Source organism: Haliotis rufescens, unplaced genomic scaffold (assembly GCF_023055435.1).
Source record: "Haliotis rufescens isolate VD_foot unplaced genomic scaffold, xgHalRufe1.0.p SCAF_1, whole genome shotgun sequence".
Classification (NCBI taxonomy): Eukaryota; Metazoa; Mollusca; class Gastropoda; order Lepetellida; family Haliotidae; genus Haliotis; species Haliotis rufescens.
Genome location: NW_025963779.1, coordinates 77832912 through 77858227, shown reverse-complemented (window position 1 = coordinate 77858227; position 25316 = coordinate 77832912). Strand labels below are relative to the sequence as shown.

Sequence of the window (25316 nt, the reverse complement as noted above, 5' to 3'; positions counted from 1 at the left end):
CATATAATTTGCACCGCTACTTTGCCTTTTCCGCCCAGTGGAATCTGTTTCGGCGGTTAATCGAGACTGGTTGTTCACTGGCGTTGGCGTTTCATGTTCGCTTTGACTTGCTTTTGTGAAACTGAATTTTTCAGTCAGTAAGCAAGATCATTGAACGCCAACTGTAAAATTACAGACAGAAAATACAACTGATCAGGTTCGCAATCGCGTCTTTCAGGAATCTGGGCATCAATAAATGTTTATAAACATTTTCAGGCAATATGTTTCCACACAGCAACAAGTTGCAAGATAATTAGAAAGTATGACTGAAACAGAATATATTGAGGTCATTTGGCTCGGTAGTGCAAAATCTGTCGTGGTCGGCGATGAAGCCCAAATATTTAACCTCCATTCTTATGATCTACACGCCGATAGGTAACGCAATTGATATTTTCTGGACCGGTTGCCGTTAATTTCTAGGGGCATAGGAGGAGGCTGGAATGGGGGGGAATTAGCGGAGGTTCTCATTCTAGCTGAAGCCTTAACTAGTCGATCAATATCTGGAACAGTTTGCGACTGACCAGGCGCTACCAGTCGATCAATCGGACAATGTCCTTCAACCAAATTACGCTGTTGTCCTGTACGTACACCCTTCGCTTTCGACGAAATCAATTTACCCGAAGGCATAAACACATTACGCAGTAATTACCATGTTAGTTAAGTCGTACTTCACTTAACTAGGAATAACCACTGTCAAAATAGAAAATAGTAATTTTCTGGACTGAAGTACTGTAATTTTAATCAACACGAATACAACATATAAAGACACGAGCACATGGTACGCCCTGATCATGACGTTTTACAAAGTTAAAACATGTAAATACTAAATTTTCACCTTCCTACCAAATATTCCTTTATGTCATACAGAAAGAAAATGACCTGCTGGCGTTGTTTGTGAGTGATTGATTATTGTTTTACGCCGTATAAGCAACGTTTTTTATATACCGCTCTGGAAACTGAAGCATCCAGAAGGGGAAGTTAAACAACCAGATAATGACATACATACATACATACATACATACATACATACATACATACATACATACATACATACATACATACATACATACATACATACATACATACATACATACATACATACATACATACATACATAAATACACCATTCAGTAATACAGAATCATTTCGTATGTGTTGATAAAAGTAGCACTCATACAAAACAAGCTATTGGTTGCAGTTAAAATACAAAACAAACTATTGGCTTCAGTTAAAATACAAAACAAAATATTGGCTGCAGTTAAAATACAAAACAAGCTATTGGCTGCAGTTAAAATACAAAACAAGCTATTGAGTGCAGTTAAAATACAAAACAAGCAATTGGCTGCAGTTAAAATACAAAACAAGGTATTGGCTGCAGTTAAAATACAAAACAAGGTATTGGCTGCAGTTAAAATACAAAACAAGCTATTGGCTGCAGTTAAAATACAAAACAAACTATTGGGTGCAGTTAAAATACAAAACAAACTATTAGCTGTAATTACACTCCCACACCTAACCCACACCAAATCCAGCTAAAAAAATGAAAAATACGCATTGCTTATTTATCCAAAGTTATCACAAACAGTTCTTTGTTTATATGTGTGGAATATTTCAAACAGAGTACATTTTAGGGGCTTCTGTGTATGGCGTCAATAACGAAGCATAGCGGATATATTGGGCCGTATTTATCAATGGCGGATCGAGTATTTCTAAAAGGGAGGGGTCCAAAATATGTATGATTGAATTTAATGCAAAGGTTATACACTAAAGTAGCTATTCCAGTGGTGCTTCTTTAGAAGATGGGCACCAGTTGAGGTATCAGGCAAGGTTCCCACAAACATACACATGGAGGTATGTCGGACATGCAGGCTCACTGAGGAAGAATGATCTAAGGGAAGTAACTCCTTTTTGAGCCACCACATTCGGCGCACATAAAATATTGTTGAACTTAAAGACAAAGCGTTTCTTTGACTAAGGACAATACGCCGAAAACACAGTTCAGAGATGAAGTTGAAGATAAATTTGTATACGGGTAAGTCAATGCGACATTGTACTCGCATGTTTAGCTTTGTGAACTTTGTGAAGTTACTCGCATGTTGCCACGTAGTTGGGATGTCTTTGTGACGACAGTTGTGGTGGTGTACGTGATGTCTTTGTGACTTACGACAGTCGTAGTGGTGTGATGTCTTTGTGACTTACGACAGTCGTAGTGGTGTGATGTCTTTGTGACTTACGACAGTCGTAGTGGTGTGATGTCTTTGTGTCTTACGTCAGTCGTAGTGGTGTGATGTCTTTGTGACTTACGACAGTCGTAGTGGTGGGATGTCTTTGTGACTTTCGACAGTCGTAGTGGTGTGATGTCTTTGTGACTCACGACAGTCGTGGTGGTGTGATGTCTTTGTGACTTACGACAGTCGTGGTGGTGTGATGTCTTTGTGACTTACGACAGTCGTAGTGGTATGATGTCTTTGTGACTTACGACAGTCGAACTGGTGTGATGTCTTTGTGACTTACGACAGTCGTACTGGTGTGATGTCTTTGTGACTTACGACAGTCGTAGTGGTGTGATGTCTTTGTGACTTACGACAGTCGAACTGGTGTGATGTCTTTGTGACTTACGACAGTCGTAGTGGTGTGATGTCTTTGTGACTTACGACAGTCGTGGTGGTGTGATGTCTTTGTGACTTACGACAGTCGTAGTGGTATGATGTCTTTGTGACTTACGACAGTCGAACTGGTGTGATGTCTTTGTGACTTACGACAGTCGTACTGGTGTGATGTCTTTGTGACTTACGACAGTCGTAGTGGTGTGATGTCTTTGTGACTTACGACAGTCGAACTGGTGTGATGTCTTTGTGACTTACGACAGTCGTAGTGGTGTGATGTCTTTGTGTCTTACGACAGTCGTAGTGGTGTGATGTCTTTGTGTCTTACGACAGTCGTAGTGGTGTGATGTCTTTGTGTCTTACGACAGTCGTAGTGGTGTGATGTCTTTGTGTCTTACGACAGTCGTAGTGGTGTGATGTCTTTGTGTCTTACGACAGTCGTAGTGGTGTGATGTCTTTGTGTCTTACGACAGTCGTAGTGGTGTGATGTCTTTGTGTCTTACGACAGTCGTAGTGGTGTGATGTCTTTGTGACTTACGACAGTCGTAGTGGTGTGATGTCTTTGTGTCTTACGACAGTGGTAGTGGTGTGATGTCTTTGTGTCTTACGACAGTCGTACTGGTGTGATGTCTTTGTGACTTACGACAGTCGTACTGGTAGGATGTCTTTGTGACTTACGACTAAGTATTATATGATATCTATGTAGTACAACATTGTACCGATCGATGTCCAGACATCGGTGCTGTGTCAGGTGGACAACCAAGGCCATGTCCTTGTGTAATTAGGGCAATCATTACGTGTTAGATTGACATCATGATGATATTTTGAAAGACTTCCTTCCTGACACCTCGCCGCAGCTGTGTAATCGATGTTGCGCGAAATAAGGACGGACAACGCAGAGACCTAACAAGTATCAAAAGTAGCCACACACCCGCCTCGTTACATTCAACAACATAGGGTACCCTCAGCCTGTCATAGTCACATTCAACAACAGGGTACTAACACATCTGCCATAGACACCCACAACCTGCCACAGTCACAATGGGTACTCAGTTCCTGCTACAGTTACATTCAACGCCATAGGATTCCCACAACCTCCCACAGTCACAATGGGTACTCAGTTCCTGCTACAGTTACATTCAACGCCATAGGATTCCCACAACCTCCCACAGTCACATTCGAGAAGAATGGGTACACAGAACCTGCTACATCCACATTCAATAACAAGGGTACTCACACACACGCCACAGTCACATTCATCAAGATTGGGTACTCACAGTCAACAACATGGGGTACTTACACACCTGTCACAGCCACATTTAACAATATAGGGTAGCCACAACCTGCCAGTCAAATTCGGTAACATGGGGTACTCACAACCTGCAAGTCACATTCAACAACATGAGTACTTGAACAGGCGGCGTTTGCTGAGCACAACAGACAAACATATAGTCCATGAAATAAAATTATGCTTCAGATTAAACCTACGAGTATTTAAGGAACCTTCATGATGCCTCAATTTCAGGAATTAAATAAATCAGTCAAGCTCTTATTTGGAGGAATGTGCAAACAGTTGTGGGAGGCATTCTTAATTACTGGCCACTGTCACTGGACGAGTGGGATGGATGGCATAGTTCTTTTCCTTAGTCCATGATGACCAGTGCTTAATTCTTTAAATCAAAAATATTTTCCTGTTTTATATTAAAAACGTGGTCAATGATCGGTATGGGGATCACAGAGTTTGGGCGGTTTTGTTGAGTTTGTTTTGCTTAGGCTTCGTGATTAGCCCCCCATACCATCGGACCGCGCTACAAATGATACACTGGTGCAACATTATATACAGTCACACTCAACCGTATTCAACAGATAGGTATTGCAAGACGATTAACGTTTATTTATCTAATTCCGAGTTGTCAAGATCTAATCAATCGAACAGTGTTACCCTGGACTATTCACACATTTATGGTATAAGAACATGCGATAAATGTTTTCCCTGGCTCCTTTAAACGTCAAAAAATGTAAGATTTTGTTGCCTTAACTGTGGACATCAAGTTGTTTTTCCAGATGAAAATAGCTCCACGAATATAGCCATGACGTGGCACGGACAGCAATGGGACGTCCCCGGGGGTCTTCTACCCCTAGTCAACTGTGAGCACCCTTTTCAGCCGTGATGGTCTCGTTGTATGACAGGTGTAGATGTTGTATGGTAACATATTAATGACATCTCTTGATACAATTCTATTGCGAAACCGAAAGTGAAAGTAGACAAAATTCACTGTAATACAGCAGAGAGTTCTCAGAAATCGATCTGCGTGTCAAACATGCGCCGGCATTCGATTGTAGTATTTCAATGGAATATTGTATGAAGGTACAATACGATATTGTTAAATGTTATCACAATGTTAAATGTTCAAATTCCGCATTTTCTGGTTCAAAAGTTTTGAGAAAAGGTAAAATAGACAAAAACACGAGAACGTTAGATCGAAATATATTCGTATGAATATGAAAAAGGGTGTTGTTGCATTTTTCAAATTCTTTTGGAGCTGATTTTCAAAGTAATAATTACATGTACACAATATGTGTATAATCCTATTTTCCGCGATTTTGATTGGCTACCGTTGAATCAGGGCTCAATGTTATTTTTCTCTATCTGCAAAACCAAAATTGAGATCCGGAACTACTTTCTCAATAGGGTTGCCCTTGACCTCCAGCCAGTGCACCAGCTGGCGACATTTGAAAGGATGTCTAAAAATAGTATCGGCAACACCCACGTATCGGACTGGCACACAAATATGAGGGCCCCTGTTATAAACTCAAGTAAATGAATTAAGCTGTCAAAAGAAGATAATATTGCGGTTAGAACTAATAACATAATACATTAGGTGGTTTCTTTGCAGTCATAATATTCCCCGAACTACCTTAGGTTATGTCGCTCGGTCCATCCTTGATCAGCTTGATCGCGCTTGCTTTTTCTCAAATATTCGGGCGATCAGCTTTGTAATAATTGTTTTGCCTTTTTTTGCCCATTTTTGAAGCATAACAGTCACAAACGTAATTTATAATCGTTAAAAAGCACTCAAATGAAAAAAAGATATTTCCCTACGTTTGCCATCTACGTTTCTTCACAAATGACCCAACAATACACGTCTATCAACTCGGGTGACTTATCAGTTACCACCCACGACTGTTAAGTCTAATTCTGAAGTCACAGACCGCCTCCGTGATCTAGTGGTAGAGCGTCCGCCCGAAGAGCGGAAGGTCCGGGGTTCGTCATACCAAAAGATACCAAATGGTACTTGTTGTTACCCTGTCTGGCGCTCTGCATTAAGGGGCTAAAACAAGCACTGGTCGGCTCGGAGTCAGTATAATGTGTCTGAGGGGGGTATTCATGTTAAACTGCGGCATGGTATCTCAGTCAGCTAGCACTATAAATCGGCATCAGTCCGGACTTATACAAGCAGACACACAAACACACACACGTACATGCACGTCGCTATATAAGTGCAATAATCTTGGACACGACGTTAAACCCCATTTCACCTCACACCTGAAGTCACCATACAACAGTATGGAACTTACACAGAAAACATTGTAATGAATTTCAACATGGGGTTTATATCATATCATATCATATCATAATACCCACAGAAAATGTTTTTAGTAAGTTTCACTTTCTAACTATCCACCCAAAGCTACCTGCAGATCCTATGTAGGTGACAAGACATACGTATCTTTTACTGCTACGACTTGAAGCTGATACAACTACGTGCTTTAATCCATGAGGAGAGTCCCATGTGAGAACTTGAAGGACTTTGTTCATATCCTGATTTACTCGGCCAATATGCAAACAAGTTCATAGTGACCTCCTCCTTTCGACCCGTGAAGTTCCGGGGTAGAAAAGGTCTTCAGCAACCCATGCTTGCCGTAAAACGCGACTATGCTTGTCGTAAGAAGCGACTAACGGGTGGTCGGGCTCTCTGACTTGGTTGATGCATGTCATCGTATCCCAATTGCGTGGATCGATGCTCATGATGTCAATCACTGGATTGTCTGGTACAGACTCGATTATTTACAGACCGTCGTCATACAGCTGGAATGTTGCTGAGTTAAACAACAAACAAACAAACAAACTCCTCCTTGCAGTGAACCAGAAAACTTTGAATTGATACAGAATGTGTCGTCTTCATCATAACCACCACATGTACCATTAGATAGAAAGGTTTTTACTTTCAATGAGAATCAAGGGTTCAAATGTTTGAGAACTGATGTAGGAACCCGCTCGATTGGGATACAAACTACATTTTGTGACATAAGTAAAAATAAACGACAGAACCATTGCGATCGATAATCATGAGCATCTCTGCTAAAAGGAGAGCTCATTATGCCATCCTAACCATATCATAAGCATGTGTCTATGAATAACTTTCACTATGAACTAAGAAGTTTTTTTATAAGGATTTAGAAGTGGTGTACACAAGAACAAAGCTTTGAGGATGTCAACTGCTTTATTGTGGATAAGCATACATGGTTGGCGATTGTTCAGCAAAACATCGATTATAAATAAATGATTGATACTTCAGTTTCTGAATAATTATTTCATGATGAATGCCAAACATGTTCATATATATGTTTTACACAGGGTTACTATTCCACATGTGACAGATACGGTACTATCGTTTTACCATAATTATCACAATATTTACAAATATCAAGCTTTTGAAGTATCAGGACAGTTGGTTATTTTGCCATGCATGGCGTTAGGGGTTTAACTGCATGAGACCATGATATGATCACAAGCGTTTAGGTTTTGAAATCCTTGACAAGTAGTTGGTTGAATTTGGTTGATCTTGGGCCACCAGGAAGTGTATTTGAGCCTAGCAAGCAGCTGATATCGTCAGTTTATTTTCGTTTATTTTTTTCCCCCTTCTTCTCCCGAGGGAGAGCTAGCGGCGTAGCCTACGGCTGCCCCGGCCGTGCCCAATGCTACCTTCGTGCCCACAGCTACTACGCCAGCGGCCCCTGTGAGAAAACAAAATCATACGATGCAAGATGATAGTTGATTATTTGTAACTGATGTATATTATTGTTTCAAGTATTAGACTGTCAGTAGTCATGTACCGAGCCTTCAGCAATATTATATCTGTATCACGTTAGGGGACACCAGGAATGGGCTTCACATATTGTACCCGTGTGAGGAATAGAATTCAGACGTTTTAACCTCTAGGCTACCCCACTGTCCCTTTAAGAAAATACGAATTATTTAAGTGATAAAGGAACTAATACATGCAAAGAATCTGACCATTTAATCCAGCCTGTGAAAAAATGATGACAAGAGTGTGGTCAACGAAAAAACAAAGATTAGTCAACAAATGCTCACATCAATTGTATCAAGGGCTAAAGTTTTTTATTATTAAGACCGTGGGTAAATCAGTGATGAAGTTAAAACGTAAAAATGGTACGATCGCTAGTTTGCACACCTGTTCGATAATTGTAACATATTTCATAGGCTCATTAATTAGCTATACGTAATAGACTGAATGCTTTGTTCAAAGTAACAGACAACACTCCTACTCCACTGATACATCGAACAAACGTACCTACAGACTGTGCCAAACCAACGAGACCCGCGCCAACTCCCGTCGTTGTCGCTGCTGACATGGCACCCGCTGCCGCAGAACCCGCTGTAATCCCTGTCGCTGTGAACCCCATTCCTGCCAGTCCAGCCGTCAGTGCAACTGGTGCCAGTGCCACACCTGCGACTGCACCACCCACAACAGCAGGAACCCAAAACAATGGGCAGCTCCAAAACCCATCGTCATTGTCATCTGAAATACATGCACATCTTTCATGAATTTTGGTTCTAATTCAAAATTCTTTCCCGCAATGTAAGTAAGAATTTTGAGATCCTACTCTGGCGATCATGTACATTGACATTCGTCAACTCCCAATCATATTATGTTCACGGACTTCTCTTACACCTTCAATGTCATCCATTTAAATGTAAAGTAAACATCCCAAGGGCTATATAGGTGGTCTACAAAGAAAGATTGGATTGGATTGGATTGTTGTTTAACGCCGCACTCAGCAATATTCCAGCTATAAGATGGCGGTCTGTAATTAATCGAGTCTGGACCAGACAATCCAGTGATTAATATCATGAGCATCGATCCATGCAATTGGGATCGATGACATGCATGAACCAAGTCAAGCGAACCTGACCACCCGATCCCGTTAGTCGCCTTTTACGACAAGCATGGTCACCTTTTACGGCAAGCATGGGATGCTGAAGACCTATTCTACCCCGGATCTTCACGGGTCCTACAAAGAAAGACGTGTCTGACGTTTCGACCGAGAAAACGAATTGCGGCTACACAGAGGGGCTACTTATGTCACATGACCTATGTGGGATCAACCGATGTGCTAGGTATCTTCTAAGATCACAATATATTCACTTGTGACGCAGAGAAACTGAAATACCGATACTACTTCCAAGGTGTATCTTTTGAAGGAGCTTGTTCATACCAGAACATGAAAAGTAATATGGAGGTTCACTCACCTCTGGCACCGACACCCGCTGAGATGATAAGGAGCAGGTTACATACCACGAGCGCTCGAGAATCGGAGAGAGACATAATGTCTGGAAAAACAGACAACGAAAGGGCCAGTTTTAAAAGATATTATGTAAACAATGTAAACATGCAAAAAGGATTAGATTCCATAAATTACATAAATATGTTCCTTGTGTAACAGGACAGGCTTTGGGCACTTTAGGACACCATGACTTTACGTTGTGTTTCTTTTATTCAGAAGATATTAATGCCGAAAATACTAAAATAAAGTGTCTATGGTCCCTCTGTCTGTCCTTTACGACCTCAGTTCGTTGGATGTAGGGAGGTGATTCACAACAAAATATAATCAAGTTTCAACAGTTTATTACAGAAAAATAAACTAAACGAAAAAAACCCAACTGTAACAAAATATAAATACGAACTCAACAACAATTACAAATCAATCAATCCTATGCCTAACTAAAATCTACATTATTAACTCAAAAATCCTGCTTACTTATACCCTCAAAATAAAACTCAAAAGCAGCCTAAAGCAAACCCCTCACTAACCCACTTTAATCCCTACAACATCCTTAACACAGTCTATGAAAACAAACCACCCTTTCAAACCTCCAAACACAATCGGTCTATGTAGCTACATCACATAGCTGACATTATTTCCTGATTAAATCCACCCGTCCAACCCAGCTTTCTAACAATTTACCCAGTAATTCTAAAGTTGCCACATAATTTAGATCTTTATTGCCTAAAATCACTAGGGATTGGGGAAATGTTCGTCCTCCGAACACGGTAATTTGGTGTGGTCTCCCTCACCTGTAATGATATTCCCGATCATGCAAGACAATGAGAGCATTCGCGCCTATCTCTTATATACTCGCAAGGACACGTAACCTCTGGGTCAACACGTCTAAACGGTGCAGCCACTGGCTAATCCAGTCTGTCACCAACCAATCGGAGCGCTCTTACCATACGACCCACGACTGTAAACATTAAATCGGCATGCAGCCGACAAACGCACGTGCCCGCACGTGGGGAAAGATCTGAAACGTGCTGTCCCAAGCGAACTACATATCGGTAAGGAGCTATTAACCACGTAAATGCTACCATCTATCCTACATAATCAGAGGAAATTTCAATATTTCTACATTCCTCCCCCCTAAGAACAAAGTAACTCTTACTTTGTCTAAAATTTCCGATCATTAAAACAAATATTCCAAAATATTGGATTGGATTGGATTGTTGTTTAACTCAGCAATATTCCTGCTATATGACGGCGGTCTGTAAATAATCGAGTCTGGACCAGACAATCCAGTGATTAATATCATGAGCATCGATCCACGCAATGACATGCATGAACCAAGTCAAGCGAGCCTGACCACCCGATCCTGTCAGTCGCCTCTTACGACAAGCATAGTCACCTTTTACGGCAAGCATGGGTTGCTGAAGACCAATTCTACCCCGGATCTTCACGGGTCCTACAAAGAAAGACGTGTCTGACGTTTCGACCGAGAAAACGAATTGCGGCTACAGAGGGGCTACTTATGACACATGACCTTGTTCATACCGGGGACATGAAAAGTAATATGGAGGTTCACTCACCTCTGGCACCGACACCCGCGGAGATTATAAGGAGCAGGTAACATACCACGAGCGCTCGAGAATCGGAGAGAGACATAATGTCTGGAAAGACAACGAAAGGGCCGGTTTTAAAAGATATTATGTAAACAATGTAAACATGCAAAAAGGATTAGATTCCATAAATTACATAAATATTTTCTTTGTAAGTACAGGTCCGTTAAATCACAACATACTAATAAAATGAAATAAATTTCTGGAACATATTCAATCATGTTTGTTGATCAACTTCAACATATTCCTTTGCCATCGTTGGATGAATTATAATTCGTCCTAGGTATCATCAAAGTGGAAAATGTCTCAGCATCGCTTTCCTCGCACATGAAGCTAATACGCGGTGATAAAACTAAAATGCCTTTTAAAAGCAGCGTTAAAACCAAACGCACACACTCATGTATCGATCCCGGTGAAAGAATATATGGCAAAATAATGTTATGTGTGTCTGTTTGTTGTTTAGAAATTCAGCAATATTTAATCTACATGACGGTCTGTAAATAATCGAGTCTGAACCAGACCATCCAGTGATTGATTTCATGGACATTTGTCCACGAAATTGGGATACGATGACATTTGCCGACAAGTCAGCGAGCCTGACCACCCGATCCCGTCAGTCGTCTCCTTCGACCAAGTCTATCATGCCATTAAAAGAAGATCTCCTTTGATTGGTTAATTTTCATTGTTTAATATTCCTAAGAAATCAACGATAGAGGGGTTTAAGAATTTCAAGGGTGCGACCCTAAGGTTTCAACAGTAGAATATGAAGTAATTAAGCACTGTCACCATACTTATTTATAATGTCACGTGGTGTATGTCAGGGTTGATTCTATATGAATGTAGGGAAGATGGGCTTATGCAGATCTTGCTATGCAAAACTAGATCCATTTGTCATCTGAATTTTAAACTGAGAGTCAACTGCATTCCGGCCGCATCACTTCGCTGAATACGTGCGCAAGAAAAGAGTCCGTTTTAAAGACTCATTTTAGTCTAATTGCAAGCCGGAATTTTATGAGGCATTTTTAAGAAATGCGATATTACACTGGAAAAACAAGATTTCTATGGGTAGGTTTCATCACAAATTCCTATTTGACAAATAAACATTTGTACTGAGCCATGTATCCGCTTATCCCGGGATACATGGGTCAAGCAAAAGTATGTTTATTTGTGTACAGTTTCGAATTCCTGCGGTTTCATTAACACATTATTGAAGATTGTAAACCTATAGAAAGTGTGTTCTGTGTTGTGATTGGCTAATTTGGGTCACATGACCAAATGTCAGAGGGTGAAAATATGATTTGAATTCCCTGAAGCAAGCGACCGAATCACTGTGTTGGAATACATAATTACTCAGGATTTTTTGCATACTAATTAACAATGGACGCAAATTGAAATACAAAATTCATAACAAATATTTTGATTTTCTCCATTCATGGGAATTATTGGGATTTTAAATTTTTAATTAAAAAAAATTACAATGAAATAATTACCAAAATCACAATCACCATAGCGACAAACGCGCTCCTGGCGAATCCTGAGATATCACTGTTCTGTATATCAAACGGCATAAAAAAAATCCAAGACCAAGCCAATTCTTCAAGAAATGTGTGCATATAATTTAACGAAAAATAATATCGATTTTGGTTAAGTTATATCGTCAGTTTTAGTTATAAAATAAAATGAAACGGCTATTCATGGACACTATTTATATGAACTTATAATATTGACTATTACACTCCCTAGAAATACATACAAGATGAAATGTAAATGTACCTGTCACATGTACACTTGTTCAAATTAAAGAAATATCGTATACGACACTATATAAACTTATCAACTTCAAATGTGAACATTGTTCAAACAAACAGGAGATTATCAAACGTTCATATATGTTGTGGCCTATATCTACGTATGATATCATATTGAACATTGATTATATCCAAAGTGAAATTAATTGTGTGAAAAAAATGTACAAAAGATATGCAAGATCTACATCATGAAACAGTAAAAATCAGTTAACAATGATCGTGTGTACTTTCATTCAAGGACCTTCACCTCAGAGAAATTACCAAATATGTACAACAAATATGTTGAAGTTTGACATCACTACCGGTGACCGAATTTTACAAAATGGCGTGTTGACTGTCAACAGTGCGCGGGATTTTACGAGGGGACTTTCGTTGATTCAGGGTTCGTATATACATATATGTGACATGTAAGTAATCAGAAACATTCTGACAATCTGTGTACTGTTTTTTGTTGTGGTATTTTTCATTGAAACCAACGAAAAAAGTCAGAAATTCTGATAAATACCGTTGTCGTGCGTGATTTTGCGTCAGTCATAGCGTCACACAGGACGGGAACTTCGACAAGTTCTGTTGAAAATATCAAATTATTGCAATGTATATATGTTTAATTCCCCAATTCTTCCTACGATTCTCTTCCCGTGTATAATCTGAAAATGCAGATCTCGAGCCAATGTACTCAACGAATAGACGAATGGCTTCGTTTACATTTCCAACAAGTGCAGTTTTTTCAGCGTTCGTTTTCACACCTCATTTATTTTGCTTCATTACATCTAGACAATTTGTATAGGTGACAAAGACCATTTGGCATTTGATTCTAAAATGTATGAGGAATTCAAGGATGTAGGTATCGCAGCTGAAATATACGTGATGGTATTTGCGTCTCATTACCGGTGTACGTAATTATTACCAAAATCACCATAGCAGCGACAGAACGTTCGATGTTGACGCCTCACAACCGAGTAAGTACGAGGTGTTAAAGAGTGCGCATGTTTTTTTCTAAATAAAACAATATGTTTACAATATCGATAAATACTATGTGTGTGTCTATTTCCGGGATTTTATCGAGTATTTGCATCTTGGAAATTTTCATTCGAGCCCCTCAAGCTAACGCTTTCGGGTCTCGAGATGAATTTCCAAGATGCAATTACTCGATAAAATCCCGGAAATAGACACACACATGGTATTTATCTTCTAAATGAATGTTGATTTGTCCTACCTGTCACTGTACAGTCTTGTGTCTCCAACTTCTTTTCTGTGTGTTGCAAATGGTTGTCGAGCGCTTCGCTTTTATAAGCTTGTTAATAAAACCATGACGTCAGCCGCCACGTGGAATATAGTATAACTGTATATATCCACACGAATCCGTTCTACATTCGGTGTCGTTTCGTTGAACATGTGCTACGTTTTGGTTAAAAACTGTTCAATGGAATCAATTGATCACCTGGTTTGTTTACAAGCCGCCATCGCATGGCGGGATTACTGCTGTGCGGCGGTTGGCAACAAACACTTACTTTTTTCAGTAAAATTGTGTGTGTTGTTTTCAATGAAAGTTCAATGCAGGATCTTCCAAGACGTTTTCCTATTATTTCCTTTAAAACTAGCTGCCATTGGGATTCGAAAAATCCGTGATACCATCTCAAAGGCTGAGGAATATAGTCATTCACCAAGGACGCAATTGAATGGAGTAACAATTAAATATTTATCAACTTTAATACGAATAGTTTACTGTTGAATAAAGGGGAAACATTTTCACTGAAAGAGCACGTAAACGTGTGTCGGCTTTTGGTAAGAATGTTATATTTTCTTGATCAGGTCTGTAAAAACATAGGGAAGTAATATCCGTTTATGTATAACGGTTATTGATTAACATGGCTGAGCAGTCCTTTGAAAAAAGTCTGGAGTTCGGTAATCAAGATACGTCTATATAGCCACACCTCCGCATATCATGGTGACGTCACGATAAGTCTACACTACGATTACAACTTGTTTACAGTAAATGGGAGTCGATCTGTTTGCAGATAGTTTCGATGTGTCGAGCCGGAGAGTGTGTCCTGCGCTTCGTGATTAGCAACGGTTAGAATCTCGCAGACCGGAATATTGATTATTATGACCAGGTCGGCCCGTCTAAATAAGTACAAGAAGATAATTATTGTACGTGTCACAGATTGTATGATGTATAAAAGTGACGAAAGTTACGAACATTCACTATCCTGCGCATAGACTCGTTGCTCGTAATTTCAATCACTGTTTTTTCTGACCCAGACTCGATTATTTACAGGCCGTCATCGAATAGCGGTTGACTGTGGCGTGAAACAATGATCAACGATCCGTATTATCCTAAGTTGTAACTTACGTTTAAAGTATATGGAATTCACAAATAGATACGAGGAAATTGTAAAAGTCAATGTGGCCAAAGATAAAAAGAATTCAGATCCGTTATTTTGAAAATATACTCGCCTATAAATGGTACTAGGACATTAACACAGACAGATCTCAAATACGTATTTCGTAGTTTCAGTGTGTTGTTAGAGTGTAGAGAAAACTGTAATATCTATAACCACTGCCGTTGTCCCCGCACACAGTAAGATGTTTCATAGATTCACAATGCGACTGAGCTCCGTCCAGTGATTGGTCGAGGTTATTCCGTCTCTCCGTTTCGCGTTGACGTATACTATGTGTGAGGTGAGGTGAGGTGAGGTGAAATTGGGTTTAACGTCGTGTCCAAGATCGAACCCCGCACCTTCCACTCTCCGGGCGGACGCTCTACCACTAGACCACGGAGGCGGTCCGCATACTATGACATAAACATGGCGAATGGTAAGTGTTATGGAAGTTCTCATCGTTATGAATTACACCACAAGCGCTTAATTCGATATCTTTATTCACAGTCACGGTCCATGTTCTTTTTTCTTTCTTCTTTTATCAAGGCAATCTTGCCCTGAACAGATGTTTTGAAAGTTGTCGTTGACTGCCGACTTCAAAGCATCACCTGTTTGGAAAGAATATCTACTTATAAGTAAAGCATTTAATAATATAAAGGTATTACAACTATACACTGTTATGTTATTATAAAGATAAAAAGAAAATTGTGGATACCCTCGATCTATCAACAGTTTAGAGACATTTGGACATTGACTTTAAAAAGAAAATGAATGTTATCCTACAGCTACTCACGATGAATAGATGGCTGAACAAATGATACTTTTGTATAAACCCTGTACCTCATAACCGTACACGCGATCATCGTTAAACATCAGCTGACGATTCAAACATGTGCAAAACAATTTACAGTGAATATAATTATCCAACCGATAGCATGAGGTATTAAAATTAACGGTATCATCACACAAACTATTGCAACCTGAGGTATATTAAACGTCTCACACCTGCTTTCCTCTCACAAACTGACACTTGTGTGGAGAAGGGAACGACCTTACCCAATACAGCTTAACCCTACATGCTATCACCGATGACGGGCTGTTAGGCTGAAAATCATTTCAGTTGAAACTATGGCTACTAGTTAAACCCAATGTGTACAAAGTAAAACAAAACGGGTTAAAATGCTTTCAATGAAGACATTTGAACACTCGGCATATAATGACTAATATCAATAAATCACATACCGATATATCCTGCCGCTGCCTTTGCCGCCAGCTCTGACAATGAATAGGGGGCACGGGTGACCCAGTCGTCTAAGGCGCCGCCATTCGCTGTGCAGAATTGCGTCCCTTGGGCACGCCAGAAACCTATGATTGTGGGTTCGAATCCCGGTTCGCCCCGATTATGTTTCTAGGTTTGTCAGCACCATATCCGTGCTCGTGGGTTTCACCGAAGTGGTAAACGTCCGAGACCTGCATCACTTCGGGCTTTCCTCCCACATTATGCTGACACGCCGTGATATGACTGGAATACTGTTAAAAGCGGCGTTAAACCCAACTCACTCACTCACTCACTCACTCACTCACTCACTGACAATGAATACTCTCTGCTTGCTACATTTGTCATCTCTAACCCAAGAATGGGATTCCGTGAACCTGTCTTACCCCAAATTTGGGATACCTTGAACCTGTCCTGGTAAGGTTTTTACCAATATGGGATACCTTGAACCTGTCCTGGTAAGGTTTTTATCAATATGGGATACCTTAAACCTGTCTTGGTAAAGTTTTACGAATATGGGATAGCTTGAACCTGTCTTGGTAAAGTTTTTACCAATATGGGATATCGAAAAGTATCAAAAGTAGCCACACACCTGCCTCGTTACATTCAACAACATAGAGTACCCTCAGCCTATCATAGTCACATTCAACCGCATGGAACACCCACAACCTCCCTAAGTCACATTGGGTACTCAGTTCCTGCTACAGTCACATTCAACGCCATAGGATACCCACAACCTCCCACAGTCACATTGGGTACTCAGATCCTGCTACAGTTACATTCAACGCAATAAGATACCCACAACCTGCCACAGTCAGATTGGGTACTCAGATCCTGCTACGGTCACATTCAATAACATGGAACACCCACAACCTCCCACAGTGACAATGGGGACTCAGTTCCTGCTACAGTTACATTCAACGCAATAGGATACCCACAACCTCCCACACTCACATTCGAGAAGAATGGGTACTCAGTTCCTGCTACATGCACATTCAACAACAAGGGTACTCACACACACGTCACAGTCATATTAATTAAGATGGAGTACTCACAACCTGCCACAGTCACAGTCAACAACATGGGGTACTTACACACCTGTCACAGCCACATTCAACAACATAGGGTAGCCACAACCTCCCAGTCAAATTCGGTAACATGGGGTACTCACAACCTGTAAGTCACATTCAAAACATTGGGTTCTCACAACATGCCAGTCACATTAAACAACATGAGTACTTGAACAGGCGGCGTTTGCTGAGCACAACAGACAAACATATAGTCTATGAAATAAAATTATGCTTCAGGTTAAACCTACGAGTATTTAAGGAACCCTCATGATGCCTCAATTTCAGGATCTAGATAAATCAGCCAAGCTCTTATTTGGAGGAATGTGCAAACAGTTGTGGGAGGCATTCTTAATTACTGGCCACTGTCACTGGACGAGAGGGATGGATGGCATAGTTCTTTTCCTTAGTCCATGATGACCAGTGCTTAATTCTTTAAATCAAAAATATTTTCCTGTTTTATATTAAAAGCGTGGTCATTGATCGGTATGGGGATCACAGAGTTTGGGCGGTTTTGTTATAAGAGTTTTGTTGAGTTTTGTTTTGCTTAGGCTTCGTGATTAGCCCCCCATACCATCGGACCGCACTACAAATGATACACTGGTGCAACATTATATACAGTCACACTCAACCGTATTCAACAGATAGGTATTGCAAGACGATTAACTTTTATTAATCTAATTCCGAGTTGTCAAGATCTAATCAATCGAACAGTGTTACCCTGGACTATTCACACATTTATGGTATAAAAACATGCGATAAATGTTTTCTCTGGCTCCTTTAAACGTCAATAAATGTAAGATTTTGTTGCCTTAATTGTGGACATCAAGTTGTTTTTCCAGATGAAAATAGCTCCACGAATATAGCCATGACCTGTCACGGACAGCAATGGGACGTCCCCGAGGGTCTTCTACCCCTAGTCAACTATGAGCCTCTTTTCAGCCGTGATGGTCTCGTTGTATGACAGGTGTAGATGTTGTATACTAACATACATGATATTCCTGACATCTCTTGATACAACTTTCTATTGCGAAACCGAAAGTGAAAGTAGACAAAATTCACTGTAATAAAGCAGAGAGTTCTCAGAAATCGATCTGCGTGTCAAACATGCACCGACATTCGATTGTAGTATTTCAATGGAATAGTGTATGAAGGTACAATACGATATTGTTAAATGTTATCACAATATTAAATGTTCAAATTCCGCATTTTCTGGTTCAACAGTTTTGAGAAAAGGTAAAATGGACAAAAACACGAGAACGTAAGATCGCGAGAAGGCGACATTTTTGCCCGAATCTAGTATTCTCGTACACTTCATAAACACATGCTCACAATGTAATTGGTAGCGTTCAATCGAAATATATTCGTATGAATATGAAAAAGGGTGTTGTCGCATTTTTCAAATTCTTTTGGAGCTAATTTTCAAAGTAAGTGAGTGAGTGAGTGAGTGAGGTGGGTTTAACGCCGCGTTTAACAGTATTCCAGTCATATCACGGCGTGTCAGCTTAATGTGGGAGGAAAGCCCGAAGTGATGCAGGTCTCAGACGTTTACCACTTCGGTGAAACCCGAGAGCACGGGTATGGTGCTGACAAACCTAGAAACATAAGCGGGGCGAACCGGGATTCGAACCCACAATCATAGGTTTCTGGCGTGCCCAAGGGACGCAACTCTGCACAGCGAATCGCGGCGCCTTAGACGACTGGGCCACCCGTGCCCCCCGATTTTCAAAGTAATAATTACATGTACACAATATGTGTATAATCCTATTTTCCGCGATTTTGATTGGCTACCGTTGAATCAGGGCTCAATGTTATTTTTCTCTATCTGCAGAAACAAAATTGAGATCCGGAACTACTTTCTCAATAGGGTTGCCCTTCACCTCCAGCCAGTGCACCAGCTGGCGACATTCGAAAGAATGTCTAAAAATAGTATCGGCAACACCCACGTATCGGACTGCCACACAAATATGAGGGCCCCTGTTATAAACTCAAGTAAATCAATTAAGCTGTCAAAAGAAGATAATGTTGCGGTTAGAACTCATAACATAATACAATAGGTGGTTTCTTTGCAGTCATAATATTCCCCGAACTACCTTATGTTATGTCGCTCGGTCCAACCTTGATCAGCTTGATCGCGCGTTCGTTTTCTCAAATATTCGGGCGATCAGCTTTGTAATAATTGTTTTGCCTTTTTTGTCCATTTTTGAAGCATAACAGTCACAAACGTAATTTATAATCGTTAAAAAGTACTCAAATGAAAAAAGATATTTCCCTACATTTGCCATCTACGTTTCTTCACAAATGACCCAACAATACACGTCTATCAACTCGGGTGACTTATCAGTTACCCACCCACGACTGTTAAGTCTAATTCTGAATTCACAGACCGCCTCCGTGGTCTACTGGTAGAGCGTCCGCCCGAAGAGCGGAAGGTCCGGGGTTCGATCCCCGACCGCGTCATACCAAAAGATACCAAATGGTACTTGTTGTTACCCTGTCTGGCGCTCTGCATTAAGGGGCTAAAACAAGCACTGGTCGGCTCGGAGTCAGTATACTGTGTCTGAGTGGGGTATTCATGTTAAACTGCGGCATGGTATCTCAGTCAGCTAGCACTATAAATCGGCATCAGTCCGGACTTATACAAGCAGACACACAAACACACACACGTACATGAACGTCGCTATATAAGTGCAATAATCTTGGACACGACGTTAAACCCCATTTCACCTCACACCTGAAGTCACCATACAACAGTATTGACTTACACAGAAAACATTGTAATGAATTTCAACATGGGGTTTATATCATATCATATCATAATACCCACAGAAAATGTTTTTAGTAAGTTTCACTTTCTAACTATCCACTCAAAGCTACCTGCAGATCCTATGTAGGTGACAAGAGATACGTATCTTTTACTGCTACGACTTGAAGCTGATACAACTACGTGCTTTAATCCATGAAGAGAGTCCCATGTGAGAACTTGAAGGACTTTGTTCATATCCTGATTTACTCGGCCAATATGCAAACATGTTCATAGTGACCTCCTCCTTTCGACCCGTGATGGTCCGGGGTAGAATAGGTCTTCAGCAACCCATGCTTGCCGTAAAAGGCGACTATGCTTGTCGTAAGAGGGGACTAACGGGTGGCCGGGCTCGGTGACTTGGTTGATGCATGTCATCGTATCCCAATTGCGTGGATCGATGCTCATGATGTCAATCACTGGATTGTCTGGTAGAGACTCGATTATTTACAGACCGTCGTCATACAGCTGGAATGTTGCTGAGTTAAACCACAAACAAACAAACAAACTCCTCCTTGCAACTGAACCAGAAAACTTTGAATTGATACAGAATGTGTCGTCTTCATCATAACCACCTCATGTACCATTAGATAGAAAGGTGTTCACTTTCAATGAGAATCAAGGGTTCAAATGTTTGAGAGCTGATGTAGGAACCCGCTCGATTGGGATACAAACTACATTTTGTGACATAAGTAAAAATAAAACGACAGAACCATTGCGATAATCATGAGCATCTCTGCTAAAAGGAGAGCTCATTTTGCCATCCTAACCATATCATAAGCATGTGTCTATGAATAACTTTCACTATGAACTAAGAAGTTTTTTATAAGGATTAAGAAGTGGTGTACACAAGAACAAAGCTTTGTAGGGATGTCAACTGCTTTATTGTGGATAAGCATACATGGTTGGCGATTGTTCAGCAAAACATCGATTATCAATATATGATTGATACTTCAGTTTCTGAATAATTATTTCATGATGAATGCCAAACATGTTCATATATATGTTTTACACAGGGTTACTATTCCACATGTGACAGAGACGGTACTATCGTTTTACCATAATTATCACAATATTTACAAATATCAAGCTCTTGAAGTATCAGGACAGTTGGTTATGTTGCCATGCATGGTGTGAGGGGTTTAACTGCATGAGACCATGATATGATCACAAGCGCTTAGGTTTTGAAATCCTTGACAAGTAGTTGGTTGAATTTGGTTGATTTTGGGCCACCAGGAAGTGTATTTGCGCCTAGCAAGCAGCTGATATCGTCAGTTTATATTCGTTTATTTTGTTTTTCGTTCTTCTCCCGAGGGAGAGCTAGCGGCGTAGCCTACGGCTGCTCGGCCGCGCCAAATGCTACCTTTGTGCCCACAGCTACGCCAGCGGCCCCTGTGAGAAAACAAAATCATAAGATGCAAGATGATAGTTGATTATTGGTAACCGATGTATATTATTGTTTCAAGTATTAGACTGTCAGTAGTCATGTACCGAGCCTTCAGCAATATTATATCTGTATCACCTTGGGGGACACCAGGAATGGGCTTCACATATTGTACCCGTGTGAGGAATAGAATTCAGATGTTTTAACCTCTAGGCTACCCCACTGTCCCTTTAAGAAAATACGAATTATTTAAGTGATAAAGAAACTAATACATGCAAAGAATCTGACCATTTAATCCAGTCTGTGAAAACATAATGACAAGAGTGTGGTCAACGAAAAAACAAAGATTAGTCAACAAATGCTCACATCAATTGTATCAAGGGCTAAAACTTTTTTATTATTAAGACCGTGGGTAAATCAGTGATGAAGTTAAAACGTAAAAATGGTACGATCGCTAGTTTGCACACCTGTTCGATAATTGTAACATATTTCATAGGCTCATTAATTAGCTATACGTAATAGACTCAATGCTTTGTTCAAAGCAACAGACAACACTCCTACTCCACTGATACATCGAACAAACGTACCTACAGACGTTGCCAAACCAACGAGACTCGCGCCAACTCCCGTCGTTGTCGCTGCTGACATGGCACCCGCTGCCGCAGAGCCCGCTGTCATCCATATCGCTGTGCACACCATTCCTGCCAGTCCAGCCGTCAGTGCAACTGGTGCCAGTGCCACACCTGCTACTGCACCACCCACAACGGCAGGAACCCAAAACAATGGGTAGCTCCAAAACCCATCGTCATCGTCATCTGAAATTATACATGCACATCTTTCATGAATTATGGTTCTAATTCAAAATTCTTTTCTGCAATGTAAGTAAGAATTTTGAGATCCTACTCTGGCGATCATGTACATTGACATTCGTCAACTCCCAATCATATTATATTCACGGACTTCCCTTACACCTTCAATGTCATCCATTTAAATGTAAAGTAAACATCCCAAGGGCTATATAGGTGGTCTACAAAGAAAGATTGGATTGGATTGGATTGGATTGTTGTTTAACGCCGCACTCAGCAATATTCCAGCTATATGATGGCGGTCTGTAAATAATCGAGTCTAGACCAGACAATCCAGTGATTAATATCATGAGCATCGATCCACGCAATTGGGATCGATGACATGCATGAACCAAGTCAAGCGAACCTGACCACCCGATCCCGTTAGTCGCCTTTTACGACAAGCATAGTCACCTTTTACGGCAAGCATGGGATGCTGAAGACCTATTCTACCCCGGATCTTCAAGGGTCCTACAAAGAAAGACGTGTCTGACGTCTCGACCGAGAAAACGAATTGCGGCTACAGAGGGGATACTTATGTCACATGACCTATGTGGGATCAACCGATGTGCTAGGTATCTTCTAAGATCACAATACATTAACTTGTGACGCAGAGAAACTGAAATACCGATACTACTTCCAAGGTGTAGCTTTTGACGGAGCTTGTTCATACCGGAACATGAAAGGTAATATGGAGGTTCACTCACCTCTGGCACCGACACCCGCGGAGATGATAAGGAGCAGGTAACATACCACGAGCGCTCGAGAATCGGAGAGAGACATAATGTCTGGAAAAAAAGACAACGAAAGGGCCGGTTTTAAAAGATATTATGTAAACAATGTAAACATGCAAAAAGGATTAGATTCCATAAATTACATAAATATGTTCCTTGTAAGTACAGGTCCGTTAAATCACAACATACTAATACAATGAATTAAATCATTGGAACATATTCAATCATGTTTGATGATCAACTTCAACATATTCCTTTGCCATCGTTGGATGAATTATAATTCGTCCTAGGTATCATCAAAGTGGAAAATGTCTCAGCATCGCTTTCCTCGCACATGAAGCTAATACGCGGTGATAAAACTAAAATGCCTTTTAAAAGCAGCGTTAAACCCAAAGGCACACACTCGTGTATCGATCCTGGTGAAAGAATATATGGCAAAATAATGTTATGTGTGTCTGTTTGTTGTTTAGAAATTCAGCAATATTTAATCTAAATGACGGTCTGTAAATAATCGAGTCTGAACCAGACCATCAAGTGATTGATTACATGGACATTTGTCCACGAAATTGGGATACGATGACATTCGCCAACAAGTCACAGTCACAGTCAACACCATAGGGTACTCACAACCTGCAACAGTCACATACAACAACATGGGGGTACTTGCACACCCGCCACAGCCACATTCAACACCATAGGGTACCCACAACATGCCAGTCAATTTTGGTAACATTGGGTACTCACAACCTGCCAGTCACATTTAACAACATTTGTACTCACAACCTGCAAGTCACATTCAACAACATTGGGTTCTCACACTATGCCAGTCACATTCAACAACATGTGTACTCACAACCTGCAAGTCACATTCAACAACATTAGGTTCTCACAACCTGCTAGTCACATTCAACAACATGTGTACTCACAACCTGCAAGTCACATTCAACAACATTGGGTTCTCACAACATGCCAGTCACGTTTAACAACATGTGTACTCACAACCTGCAAGTCACATTCAAAACATTGGGTTCTCACAACATGCCAGTCACATTAAACAACATGAGTACTTGAACAGGCGGCGTTTGCTTAGCACAACAGACAAATATATAGTCCATGAAATAAAATTATGCTTCAGGTTAAACCTACGAGTATTTAAGGAACCCTCAGGATGCCTCAATTTCAGGAACTAAATAAATCAGCCAAGCTCTTATTTGGAGGAATGTGCCAACAGTTGTGGGAGGCATTCTTAATTACTGGCCACTGTCACTGGACGAGTGGGATGGATGACATAGTTATTTTCCTTAGTCCATGATGACCAGTGCTTAATTCTTCAAATCAAACATATTTTCCTGTTTTATATTAAAAACGTGGTCAATGATCGGTATGGGGATCACAGAGTTTGGGCGGTTTTGTTGATTTTTGTTTTGCTTAGGCTTCGTGATTAGCCCCCCATACCATCGGACCGCGCTACTAATGATACACTGGTGCAACATTATATACAGTCACACTGAACCGTATTCAACAGATAGGTATTGCAAGATGATTAACGTTTATTAATCTAATTCCGAGTTGTCAAGATCTAATCAATCGAACAGTATTACCCTGGACTATTCACTCATTTATGGTATAAAAACATGCGATAAATGTTTTCTCTGGCTCCTTTAAACGTCAATAAATGTAAGATTTTGTCGCCTTAATTGTGGACATCAAGTTGTTTTTCCAGATGAAAATAGCTCCACGAAAATAGCCATGACGTGGCACGGACAGCAATGGGACGTCCCCGAGGGGTCTTCTACCCCTAGTCAACTGTGAGCACCCTTTTCAGCCATGATGGTCTCGTTGTATGACATGTGTAGATGTTGTATGCTAACATATTCCTGACATCTCTTGATACAACTTTCTATTGCGAAACCGAAAGTGAAAGTAGACAAAATTCACTGTAATACAGCAAAGAGTTCTCAGAAATCGATCTGCGTGTTGAAACATGCGCCGGCATTCGATTGTAGTATTTCAATTGAATATTGTATGAAGGTACAATACGATATTGTTCAATGTTGTCACAATGTTAAATGTTCAAATTCCGCATTTTCTGGTTCAAAAGTTTTGAGAAAAGGTAGAATTGATAAAAACACGAGAACGTAAGATCGCGAGACGGCGGCATTTTTGCCCAAATCT

At 40.5% G+C, this 25316-nt stretch overlaps 2 protein-coding genes across 4 annotated transcripts; both read right to left on the bottom strand.

The window, feature by feature from the left end:
- Window positions 1–7136: 7136 nt before the first annotated feature.
- On the bottom strand, window positions 7137–14006 carry LOC124147831 (interferon alpha-inducible protein 27-like protein 2B). Of its 3 annotated transcripts, XM_048401427.1 has the most exons (5): window positions 13868–14006; window positions 10814–10894; window positions 9202–9282; window positions 8243–8470; window positions 7137–7664 (listed from the first exon to the last, which is right to left on the bottom strand). In XM_048401427.1, the coding sequence occupies exons 2-5, from the start codon at window positions 10887–10889 to the stop codon at window positions 7555–7557; spliced, it is 495 nt and encodes a 164-aa protein (XP_048257384.1). In that variant the 5' UTR covers window positions 10890–10894; window positions 13868–14006; the 3' UTR covers window positions 7137–7554. The 3 variants fall into 3 exon arrangements, with proteins under 3 accessions (XP_048257384.1, XP_048257387.1, XP_046374578.2); XM_048401430.1 differs by lacking the exon at window positions 9202–9282; XM_046518622.2 differs by lacking the exons at window positions 10814–10894; window positions 13868–14006 and adding an exon at window positions 10028–10197.
- Window positions 14007–21046: 7040 nt separating this feature from the next.
- Window positions 21047–25041, bottom strand: LOC124147830. Its single transcript, XM_046518621.2, has 3 exons — window positions 23115–25041; window positions 22150–22377; window positions 21047–21570 (listed from the first exon to the last, which is right to left on the bottom strand). The coding sequence occupies exons 1-3, from the start codon at window positions 23188–23190 to the stop codon at window positions 21512–21514; spliced, it is 363 nt and encodes a 120-aa protein (XP_046374577.2). The 5' UTR covers window positions 23191–25041; the 3' UTR covers window positions 21047–21511.
- Between the last annotated feature and the right edge of the window lie 275 nt (window positions 25042–25316).